Source organism: Triturus cristatus, chromosome 6, assembly GCF_964204655.1.
Source record: "Triturus cristatus chromosome 6, aTriCri1.1, whole genome shotgun sequence".
Classification (NCBI taxonomy): Eukaryota; Metazoa; Chordata; class Amphibia; order Caudata; family Salamandridae; genus Triturus; species Triturus cristatus.
Genome location: NC_140589.1, coordinates 384,870,372 through 384,883,079, shown reverse-complemented (window position 1 = coordinate 384,883,079; position 12,708 = coordinate 384,870,372). Strand labels below are relative to the sequence as shown.

General features: G+C 42.2%; 1 protein-coding gene across 2 annotated transcripts in view; it reads right to left on the bottom strand.

Moving 5' to 3' along the window:
* Positions 1-12,708, bottom strand: part of PXDN (peroxidasin) — a 565,162-nt gene that overhangs the window by 14,972 nt on the left and 537,482 nt on the right. For both annotated transcript variants that reach the window (XM_085610787.1, XM_085610786.1), the window contains one exon: positions 5,208-5,334. In XM_085610787.1, the coding sequence (XP_085466913.1) occupies positions 5,208-5,334 (127 nt within the window). The remainder of the gene's footprint in view (positions 1-5,207; positions 5,335-12,708) is intronic.

The following is a 12,708-nucleotide window of genomic DNA, read 5'->3' as shown; positions in this document are numbered from 1 at the left end:
TTGCAGACCTGCTTTCAAAATGCAAATTGTGCCCAAATTCGACTTTGGTGTTTAGGGCACCTAATAACTGATAAACTACAATGCCTTGGCATATTATGTCCCCCTCAGGGCCTCCCCTGGGTATGCCAGGGGTGGGCAGTCTGGTATTTATAAGGAGGACCCTTATTAAATGAGTTTTAGATGCATGGGTTAAGTGAAATTGATAATGTCACTCCCAGCATTATGGTAAAGTGTTTCCCAAAACCACCTTTTGTTCTAGGAGCACTGTGGGGAGAGGCTCTGCAGTATTTTTACATATACAGAACCCCTGAATTCTCCCGTAGGTGTTCCAATGATGGGAGTCCTGGAGAAATTGCCCAGTTCATTTTCCCCATTGCAAATCTCCACCCACATAGGTTAACATGGCGAGACGCTATTAACTAATAATTGTTATTAGGAGAATCATAAAAAAAAATTCAAGGATTTCCTAGAATGGTATTGATAAATCCAATAATATGCTTTAGTTGAATTTCTCATAGTGTACAGACATGAAGTTATAAGACTTTCTAGTCTGTAAGCCAAAATTCAGCCTTCCAGTGGTCTGTCCTGAATGGTCAGAATTAAGTGGATTAGCCGGGCCTTCTTTGATGAGATGATAAATAGCCCCTGGGGTTAGAAAGCTCTTCTGGAGGGCAGGGTTTTGCTACATAGGAATGGTAGAGCAGGGGGAGGGGCTGTAAACAAGATTCTTAAATGGAAGTAGGAGACAGGCAGAAGACTGCAGTTTCATTTACACCTCTACTCTTTGAACTCAGCCAGATGGTGGGATTAAGGAAGGAATGAGCAGATGCAAAGGTAGAGTCTATGTAGATTAACCATCCTGGACGATTGTTTATGCAGCTCCTCTCTCTCTGCTGGAAAATCAGCTATGGTGAATTTTGGAAAAATGGTGCTCTCTGGGACCAAATAGTGCCACACTTTGAAGGATGTGGTCATATCCCGAGGTGCTGCATATGAGAGGGGCAGTCTCTCTCAGATCTGCTGCTTGAAACTTAAGGAAGAAGAAGGGTCCATGCTGGAAGTTTGATTTGCCCCAACCAGGCCCTGCACTCTGACTGGCTGTGTCTGCTGCACAATCCAACACCACAGCCCTGTGGATCAAACCTGCTTCAAAAGTACCTGCAAGCTTCAAGTTAACAGAGCTCACAAGGAACATCACCACCAAGAATCCTAAGCCAGGAGTATTACCAATGGATTTGTAAGGGTTTTGTCCAAGTGGATTGTGGGAATTGAAGTCCCAAACTTTCAAGGACCATCTTCGAGCTTCCAGACCCTTGGAGGGAGTTTTGGACACTTTGGGACCCTCAAAGGAACGTCAGGAAGAAGTTCCAGAAGTTTGGAGCAACTTAGGAAAAAAGCTCTATATGTGGACCCACTCAACCTGGCCAGCCAAGCCAGCGACCCTCAACTGCGACCTGGCCTGCTGTCCAGGTTTGTCCCGCTGAAAAGCTCTGGAGGTGCGACATCCAAAGCTTGACCAGGAGTAAGCTGAAACCCAAGCCGGCGAACCCTCACCGAATCCGGCCTGGTGAAGAGAAGTGAGGGATCCTAGAAGAAAAAGCTCCGTAAAAGATTCTAAGTCCGAACTTAGAAAAGGTGACTGGGACCAACCCCGAGCGCCAAGCCGCCATCCTTCAGCCGTGAGCCAGCATGGATCATCCCGCTGGAAAGATCCGGAGGTCGGACTTCCACAAGTTTGACCGAGAGCTCGTCGCAAAGCAAGCCGGCGAACCCTCACTGAATCCGGACTGGCTGAGAGCTTCGAGGGACCCCGGGAAGAAAAGCTTCAGAAAAGTTTCTAAGTCCAAAGGTACGCATTTTGACCGAAACCTACCACGAAGGTTAGCCGTGTAGGTCTCCATCGCGGTCGGCCTGAAACTTTGACCCGGTCTAGCGTGGTCAGATATCCCTAAAGGCGCTAAAGGGTTTCTATGTGCTATATAGTGCAAAACCTTTCAAAATTCATATCTCCGGTGCTCTACATTGGATTTTTTTCATTTTAAAGATAAATATATTTCCTATTTTTATAAAGTGGAGTTGGAGTTTTATTTTGTGTTGTGTTTTGATTTTTGCTTTTTTTAAACTTGATTTGTATTTTTAAATGCTTTACATACCCGTCTTTGAAGTTAAGCCTGCCTTTACGCAGCCAAGCTGCCAAGGGTTGAGCAAGGGAATAATTTTTCTATGACTTATACTGAGCCCTATATTGTGTTAGTGGTCTTATTGCCAGTGGTAAATGCATATTTACCCCTACTACAAATCCACTTACAACATATGACCAGATATGAACTTTTGGCTGCGAGTTTGAGTCCCACAAATAAGAAAAATGTCTCTATTGTCTGGCCCACCTACCATCACAATATATTACTGTTGGAAATCACTGAGGTGGCATGAACAATCTTACCATTTGCGTCGGCCTCTCCCTCTTCTTTTTGGGAAGTTGGATCTTTAAGCCATAGGTTCCTGACTTTGGGGCAACAGTAGAAGCCACCATTCTGGTCGACAAGGGCAATTTTATGTCTTCTCAACATCCATTGTTCATTTGGGTGTGTCATGGAACTCAGATAATGTAGGATTCTACTTTTTTCAGTGTCTCTATTCATGTTCATGAATGTCTGCATTTTATGGAACCCGGGGTAAGTGTTATCACTGGTTTCTAGAGCCAATAGGGACTAACTCAATCACCATTCCTGTGGTAGCACTATTGTATGCACCCTCTTCACTTTTCTCTGTGATTAATATAGTAAATCTTGGGTCAACTTGATCACCAACCCAAAACTGTCAGTCCACCGACCTTCATTGCCAGTGCCAGGGATTTCACATTGGCGGATAGTTAACTGCTTTCACCCACCAATTATGTGCAATACTTCAGATGACCGAAGAGTCAAAGAGAAAAGACACTAGGAAGGGGCCAACGTGGTCCCAATCCTTGGGAATCTACTACTAGGTGCTATGTCAGTCAACCCCATGGGTGCCACCACAAACTACTGTCTCCCACGATTTTAATGGGGCTCAGGGCTCACCATGCAGCCTCGGTGAAGTACCAACTTCTCCATCATGGATTACCCTGTCCATCTGGTTACGGGAACCGATCTTCAGCAGTGCCCCTTACCTCCGGTCGAAAGCTTGATAGCCAGTGCCAGCCACCCCAGCAGTGGTCTACTGAAACTCTCCACTTACTCAAAAAGCTGTAGTCTACCTTCTTCAGTGGTCCTCCGCCCTGCAACAACTTCTCACTTTAAGTGGAGAGGCTCCAACCCTCAGCTCTCCAACCTGTCAAAGCTCTGTCTAGCTTCTCTATGATGCATCCAGGATAATTCTGGGGGCTGTAGAGCTTAGTTTTTGCCTTTTTAGTGATGAATCTCCGTTCACAGCTCAAATCTTGTCAGGATGTTGAAAGATGTCTGGTTGCACTGCAGAGCTCCACAAGGGTTGGTCCCCCCATCATGGCTGTCCAAGCCACATCCCCATCCTTACCAGCTTTAAGCTGAAAACATGTTTTGCTTAACCAGCAAACATGATCATACTATTGTGCCTCCCTAAACTATTTTCCTGACCTAGACCCTACTTTTCCAACACCTCTCCTCTTCCTTCTACTTTCTTTCATTTATTAACGCTTTTTACTTTACAAACTCCTCTCCTCTGCCTCCTACTCTTTTCCGATTTATTGTAGATTTCCCAGCATCTTTCTCCTCAAACCACACTGCGGATTATTTTCATGATCTGAATTGCCATTATAGTCATCCCTCCTGGCTCTCCTCCTTTTAACCTTTCACAGGAGTATGAAATGTATATTGAAATATCTGATTGTTATATCTCTCACAGTGCTGTTTTTCCCCCATGCTTACTTACTGAATGTTCATGAGCAGCTTAACTTACTATAGCTCTACGTGATTGGGTACTGTACACTGTACCTAGACCCTGGGTGTATGCAATTTGTTGTGCATTACTTATAATGATCAATTTCTCATTTCACAAAGAAACAACCGGTGCTAGGCCTTCTACTACAAATTCTGCAACTTGATTTCTAAGACCTAGATTTCAGTGTGAGTTTTGGTTAGAGAAGACAGAGATACTCATCGTACTTGGCTCCTTGAAAAGTGAATAAATAATCCTTTCACAGTAACATCATCTGGAGCCATGCAATGTTTTCCCACGAGTATAAATATTATGCACAGGGTTTGGTCTCTTCTATGTCCGGTTGTGCTTGCATTAATGCTGTGTTTTTCACAAGGGACTATCGGGTTAGGTCAAAGGGTTAATTCCGAAAATACCGACTGTTGGATAAGCAACTAGACTGAAATTGTGTTAGGAAGATTAATATCCCAATGCATTATAGGTGTTGTCTACTTCCTATATCAATAGTGCACAATGCCATGGTTATATTTGAGCTATTTGCAACATATGGATATCGGTTGTGGCAAAAGTGGGAACAGCCTTTTTTTTTTTACTACACAAAATGTTCCAAGGGTGGTACCTATTTCTCTCTATTGCCTGACCTGGAATCAACTGTCCATGTTTTTGTCAACACATGCTCAGGGAGCCTCTTTATGTACAGCAATCCCTCCAACTGCTGATGAAACATCAGTCAATGCAGTTGCTCATATGGTACGTGTTGAGTACCTTCGAACACACAAATATGGTCTTAGTGATCTGCATTGCTCTTTAGTGACCTCACAAATTCAACTCACAAGAATTACAATGGGTCAAAATGAACTATGTGGGCTGTGTTTTTGGCACAAGCAGAACTAAATCACACTTCAAACAGCTCCTAGCCAAACTATGAGATCAGAATCATTGTCCTGAATTTCAACCCTGAGAATTTAAAATCCAAACTTGAACAATAGGATGTTGCCCCAAAGTTCGGAAATGTAGAGATTATAAAGGGTTGGAAAGCACAAAATAGCAATTGTTTAATTAGGCATAATGATAATTTTTCTGTTCATCTTTCATGATGACTTTTATTAGTTCAATTTAACAATGATTTTTAAATTATCATCATTAATTGCTGTAAGAATGTAGTATTGTTCACTTGTTTTAAATGTTCATCATTGCTCCCTTTGAAAGATTTTAGAACTACAACAATCACAAAGCGGTAAGGACAATTTTCAAAAGCATAGAGTACGAACACACAAAGATAAACTGGTATAGCTCTGTCTGCAGCATACCTGTTTTCTGAGACTTGTGATTGTTTTTTGCATATCCAGAACAAATTCTTTAAAGTCATTCACAACAGGTACATTTCTCTCGGGTGATGATGTTGTACTTGCATTATTTGCATTATGGCTTGCTGATCTGAAAAGAAACAGGAGATATTATGTATCAATTAAATAGTGGGAAGATGAGATTGCCATTCAATTCTAGATGTTAGAAAGTAAAGAACAGCATAGTTGTGAAAGGTTATGCACTAGATAAGGGCAGACCGATTAGGTGACCAATGTGTTAAGCTCAATATAAAATATGTGGAACTGAAAATACCTATCCCAAAGGAGAATGCAAGTATTTATTTTTTATTAACACTACACTAGATTCCGTAAGAAAGAGAATCATAGAACCTATGAAGAGCAAAGTATCCTTATAATACTTGAGAGATTGCCATGGCAGGGGCCATGTTTTGTGATCCCTCAGGCAGGTCTGGTTCGATGAAGATTGCAGTGATGCTTCATGGTGTGGATATGAAAAATAACTTCAATGTAGAATACATCACTCAAATATGTTTGAGGAGCTCCACTGCATGTGGCAAGTATGGTGCTTCAACAGTAAAAAAGCAGAAAACTGATTTGCCAACTGCAGTATAGACATCCAGGTCAACAGTGACTTATGCTTTCTTTTTAGGATTTAGGAGAGAGAATATTATACTTGGATTCAGGGTAGCAGGCTTTCCTTCGCTACTAATAGTCTACCTAGACTACAGTGCTCATAGTATGACCACAACTGCCTTAGAAATTAGGGAAGGAATAAGGGGACCAATTTGCTTGCAAAAAATAATTGATACCTTGAAGAATGCCTGACATCCGTTATATACTTGGATAACATGCTTGCCACTCATTTTATCCTTCTACCTCAGTGAAGGCACTGAAGACCAGGATGTTCCCAAAATAGAGTCATTTATAAAAAACACTAGCATCCAACTCAGACTTCATTTATTATAAAATCCAACTCATTAGAATATGTTTATTAAGTAACTGTTACAGTTTTTAAAACAGAAGCTCTACAATTAGGATTTTCTCAGTCTAGAACAGGGGCTGTAAGATTCAAACAGACCAGGCTCATACACAATTTGCAGAGAACTTCATGAATTCAGGAGACCAATATGACTACCTGATGTAACCCTTGTTTGTCTATGTTGTTTTTACCCATATTAAGTATTTAAGCCAGACATTTGGGGCTTGTCCTGAAATCCATGCCTATGAACTCTACTACATATATGGTAGACTTCAGTTTGGAATTATAAATTCCAAATGTACCCGTCAGTAAACTCTCACTGCAGGGGAAGCAATGCAGACATTCAGTCATACCTATATTATATTCCTGCCCATGACCAAGTCTACTTGAATTTGTTTTGTAGTAATGAAAACCTCAAAGATAAGTGCTGTTGAAAACTGTTAGATTAAAGGAATACATCAAATCAGATAGGAAGGAGAAAGAAGCTGAGGTTCATTCAGCTTCCAATTGTCAATAGACATTAATCAGAGGGGGGGGAAAATGAACCACAACAGTCTATATGCCAAAGTCTCAGGGAAAATTGTTTCCGAGACCCTCAACCACACGTTCACAGTTGGCGGCGTATATAATCTTCCACTAGTGTGGTTTGGAGGACAGGGTTATCATTGGGTCTATCACTCGAGTGTCCTACTCTCCAAGTGAATTAACATCCTCCACCAGAAGGGAGACTGTCTAGATGTTGACAGTGGTGTGCTATTAAAATTACCTCCTATCTGGTGAGAAGAATGTTTTGTAAAAAGCAAATCAGGATAGGGGTAAGGCTAAAAGCAGGTTGGTGTTTTGTGGAAAAACTACTGGTCCTCAACACCTAGTGGTCAGATTGACATGTTGTGGCCGAGATCTGCCCAAATGGGTTTGTTCAGGACCGTGTGTATGGAAGATCTAATGTTTAGGGTACTTCACATGTAAGTATATTAACTCGCCAGTGCTCGTCAATGAGCACACTCTGCTTAAGACATGTTGCTGTCATAGGCAAAGTCTTTCATCCATAACTAGAAGAAGTGTTAGATCATGTACAGCTGTTTCCCAACACAGCCAGTGAGAAACTGATAGAAATCAAGCTACAGGTATTCCTAGTGATGTAACTTGTAAATGCTCTATGAAATGTGTGAACATTATAATGTCAAGTAAACCATTAACCCCTGGTAGCACAAAATGTTATCATAACCCCTCTCTAAAGAAATGTATGGGTTCAGGCTAATTGCATTATAATACTAGATTAAAAAGTTTAGAACATTTTTAACAAAAAACATTGTGCACCTGAGCTGGTCTAGTGGTAGATGTAGAAAAATTATTAAAGTGCACGGCTTACAGGTTATGCAAGGGTATAGACAAGGTAATTACCTTTAGAGGGAATGGAAGTCACCCCATGGGATGGAAGATTAGTTGGGATGGTATGCTTTAGTCTAAGGGTAAAGTGAAGAGGGCAACAAAAGATAGCATTAAGGATCCTGGCGATCCAAGGAGAAAGGAAAGGCTCATTGAGGCACTCAGTAACTAATAGTCTCCAGTTTTGCTTAACTCGCATATAACCATCCTTATACTGCTGCGTCTCACTCTCATCCCAAATGTTACTGGTAGTTGGTGGTGAGCGTGTTTATATACTGAGCTGAACTGAACTGCCTTAATCATGAAGTAATTGTGGTCTCGATACACATGTGACATTCTGTGGAAGCGGAATCTGTATCAGGTGGAAACAGTGTGTTATTCTTGTAATTAGGCTCAGTGCGCAATCTTCTCCACGTGTGTGACTGCCGCAAATGACCAAAAACAATGTAGATCATTTCGAGGTCACGCATCACTTGAAGGAAGTAGGACAGATAGTTGAAGAACTTCATGGCTGGCTTTTTTAAGAGACATATAAAGAAATATCTGTGTGTAAGCGGTTTATTATGCTTCTAAAAAAGGGCACCAGGGCAATGACCTCGGTGTATATAACTGCTGCGGTGTGGCCCATGACAATAGTTTGTATGGCATGCGTCACTATAGGGAAAAGAAAAATAGTGGATAGACTTCAATGCTGTCAGGGTAAGGATATGCATAAAATATACCTATGAATGAATAGCAGTAATCTTATATTGAACACTGATATTGTGTACTTTGTGTGTCACTTATTTTCCAATGTGGGAAGATTCCTATTAGGAACGATGTCAGAATCTGGAGTAGCTCTTGTTTTGGCGATACCGAACAAGGTGAACTCAACTTAATCCAGTAACAGAACTGGTTAGCAGCTTTTTGAGTTTTTGCATAGTAATGCACATGATAAAGATCTTGGTGGCTAGCTGTTGGGTGGTTAGTATGAAGTTTGTGGAAAAACGGTGTCCATGGTATAATCAAATGCAAAGAGATAGTTCTGGTGTTTGTGGACTTCATTTGAAAAACTGCCCTCAAGAAAAATTACGGAGTTGTGAGAAAACAGCTTGTCGAGTGGTTTTAATGCTAAAACTAATACTAGTGATTGTGGACTTTATTTGTTGAGCCGCCCTAAAGAAATAGGTGCATGAAAATTCCTAGACCAGCATAGGGCATGGAGTACTGTTGTGCACATTTTCTTACGAGGTTGCAGTCTTTATGACCTCCTACTGCCTGAATGCTAGCCAGGGGGTACAATCATTCACTACTCTAGCGAAAGTCCTTAGGCGATACACCCATCATTGCTCTTTTTGGAAAAGAATGCGTCCAGCATTACTGTTTGTTTCATCCAATGTTTCTAGGGTCACCAGTTATAGTTCATTGGCTGTATGTTATGAAGCGAGAAAATTATTGCTAATTCGTGTGGTGACTTTTTTGCATCCAATATTGCTGCTGTGTTCTCCAATCTGTGGTTTGACTTTATTGTAGGTAATGCCAATGTACCTTAGTTTGCAGAGGCAGGTGATCAAATAGATTGCATCTGTGGTATTGCAATGTGTGTGACGTCTTAAAGTCCACTTGAGGTTCTGACTGAGTACCAAGATGTTTGTGGCCTTGGTCAAATGACAGCCCGCACATGACCCACAAGGGTAATCTCCCACTACTGGTTGAAGGCCCCATGTGTTGAGGAAAGTGTTTTTTTTCACTCGTGGAACTGGCATTCGTGTATGGATCAATAGATCACAGACATTTTTGCTCCTCTTCTGAAGAAATCTGGGCTTGGGCCATCTCAGGGTACCTGATTTTTTATGGCCTTCTTAATTAAGTTGAAGTCCGTGCAGTACAGGCAACACACATGAGGATTTTGTCATCCATGGTCGCCTTCGCTTGTTCCAGGATGTTTTCTCGATTCTGCTTCCTGGCTCTCTTTGACATTTGTTGATGTGGGTTGGGTAGTCTCTCTCTTTCAGTTTCTCTGTCAGGTCCACTACACTATGTCGCTACAATTGCAGTGAATTCGCAGGAAGTGGCTATAGGGGAGGTTCTCACTCAGTGGTCATGGGAGGAAGCTGTTGTATGAGAGGAGGTTATTTTTGTCAGTAGGTTTGTAGTATTGTCATCAGTTCAAGGTTTGGACCTTCAGCGAAAATGGTAACATCCGGGAAATCCAATGTGTTCTCATGTATTGTGCATGTAAATTTGAGAAATTCATCCCGGGTATTAAGACATCCAAGAAATTCTGGTATGGTGTCGGCCAACCCCTGCCAAATCATAAGGATGTCATCTATGTATATTTTCCAGATAGTACTCTTGGTTTTGTAAAGGTCGGATCTATTTAGGAAGTATTTGTCTTCAAAAGAACTGGCAAAGTCGTGCACAACTCTGGGTGAAGGTACTCCCCGTTGATGTTTCATGAGTCTGGAGGTATAGAGTGCCTTCAAACTCAAAAAAGTTCCCTGTCAGTGCTAATTGGCAACATTCCAAAATTATGGGTCTGAGTGTGTTGAATTACCAGTCCTCTTTGAAAAGAATGTCTTCGATAGTTTGGCATCTTGCGGAGGGCTTGTATACAGACTCTCAATACTTAAACCTACAAGAGGGTTGGTACTGTGGTCGTATGTTTGATCTTTAAGATGCTTCAAAAGATCCCCGATATTCTTCAGGAATGTGGGAGTCTTCTGGACTATTGGTCAAAGGAAACAGTCCACAAATTAGGACAGTGGTTCTTAAAATAGAACATATGCCAGGCACAATGGGGTGGCGATCTGTTCTTGCGCATTTCATGCAGACAGTAAAAATACGGAGTTTTAGGTGTCTTTGTCAGTAGGAATTCTTCCTCATTCTTGGAAATCTAATAGTTGGTCTCCGTCTCTTCAACCAGGTTGTTAATTGTTCTGCGCAATCTAGATGTGGCATCTTCTATCAGGAGTCTTTGGTATCTGTTGTTGGACAGATAAGTTGGTACATTGTATTCGATAATCAGTTTTCTTCAATAAAATAATCCCTCCACCTTTATTGGCCAGTTTGATGACCTGGTAATAGTTGTGTTTCAGTTCTTCAAGCCCTTGTTGCTCTTTTTTGGTTACGTTGTGAAATGGTTTGTTGTATGTCTCGCTGATGGTTTTCAACTTCTTTGAATATGGCCTGTTCAAATGTGAGGATCTCAACAGGTATAGAGTTCGGTGGAAACATTTTTGACTACTTCTTTAGGTTTGTGTAACCTTCTCTGTGGGAAGTATCCTTGTCTCTAAAAAATGCTTTCCGTTTGATTTTGCGGCAAAACTCAGCTATTTAACAGTGGAATTTACATTGTTTGAGAGTTGGTGAAGGTACACATCATAGCTCTTTGTCAAGGACCACTTGTTCATCTGTAATTGTAATATCAGTCAGTTTGAACATTAGCGATTGTTTGTGATGGTTCCAAGCTTTTCCTGATCTTTGGTCATTCTCCTTGTTTGAATCCTCGGACGGCATCTCACTTTTTTTTTTCTTCCAGCACTGTTGTTTTTGGCCACACCATAAACAAGCATTGGCATAGCAAATAGGTCTCGTCTTTGGGAACTTATAAGTGTTTAGTTAGTGGCGAATAAGTGCTTTGGGATGGGTGAAGCTTGCAGGTGAAAGGGGGAGAACAGTGTGCAAATTGAGAGCTTAACAGGAAAAGGGAGGGGATGAGCTATGGCTTAAGGGCTACAGCTGCCGCTTGTGGAACCGGGTTGGAGTCCCGACATTGGTTTAACACCCTGTGATCCTGGGCAAATCACTTAATCTCCCCGCGCCTAAAGCAATGTTAACGTGCCCTTGTATAAACCTAACAGAGAGGGGGCCGTGGCCCGTGTCGAGGAATACTGGTGCGCAGTGGAGTGAGGAACTGAAGCCTGATTGATGGGCCATGAGTGAAGGGCCTCCTAATCCCCTTACACCGAGCCAACTTCACTCGCCTCCATACCCTGGATCCGATGGCGCGGACTCCAGCCACAAGACGGACACTTCCTGCCTCTGGGCCAAACCTGGCAGGATCTCTTGTGCGTCATCTGTTCCTACACACCTGGGTCAAGTGGAGTGTAAACAGGTCAAGCTTGTGCGACGTCTCCAACACCTAGCACCGCTGAAGGGATGCAGTCAGCTACAGCAGAGTAATGTCGTCCTCTTTAACTGTGGAATGTGAGGCACTTGCAAGGGGTGCGTCACAGAGAACAATTCCAGCAGGAAACAACTCACGATAGAAAAGAAAGCTGTTTGCTGCTAATTAACACATACACAAACACACTTGGATGGTAATAAACCGAAGCACTACATTTAGGTCTAAACAAGAAATATTTGAATATTTCCTGCCACGTAACTCTGTGCAACCAGCACTGCACAACTCACTTTCATTAACAAGGTAATGTATTCCAGGACCTATGGGTCTAGTTGTGGCCCTGGCAGTAGGTGCTGGATATAAAGTGGAATTGGGCACTTGAGCATAACATCAGATACAGAAGAATGATAGAAATGGTTGAGTGACTTGAAACCAAGGGCATAAACATATCACCGGATTAAAATAATGGGCGACCCTCTCTGTCATAAGAACTCATGGTGGTAAGGTGCTGCCCCAAATGTATAGATGAAATGTCGAGAAAACCGAAACACATTAATAATTCAGTTAAAGCAGCAGGGAGAGGGGATAGAGGAGGGAGCCTGGGCCTGTTTCACTTGCGGGAGCGAACGAGTTAATTACAAACATATGGTTTGAAAGCTCGCTCCCACAAGGGAATCGCCAAACGTGCACGCGTTGCCATTCAAAGCGATGCAACTCGCGCACGTTTTTGCCCGTAAAGCTGTGCCAATTACTAAAGGTCTTTTTCTTATGCATCACATGCGCGCTGCGTAGCCGAGACCTAAAAAGGGGGCCATAATAAAGGGGGAAAGTTAGGTTAGGGGCCCGACATGAAGAGTGTCTAGAAGGGTTGGGGGAAAGGTGCTGCATATTCCTCGAAGAAAGATCTTCTCCAACCTCGTTGCCAGAGGGGTCTCTTCCAATGCCCCTGCCTCAGTGTCCACTACGACTATCTTCTCTACTACGCCAATTCGTTGTGTCTGTAGAGCTTC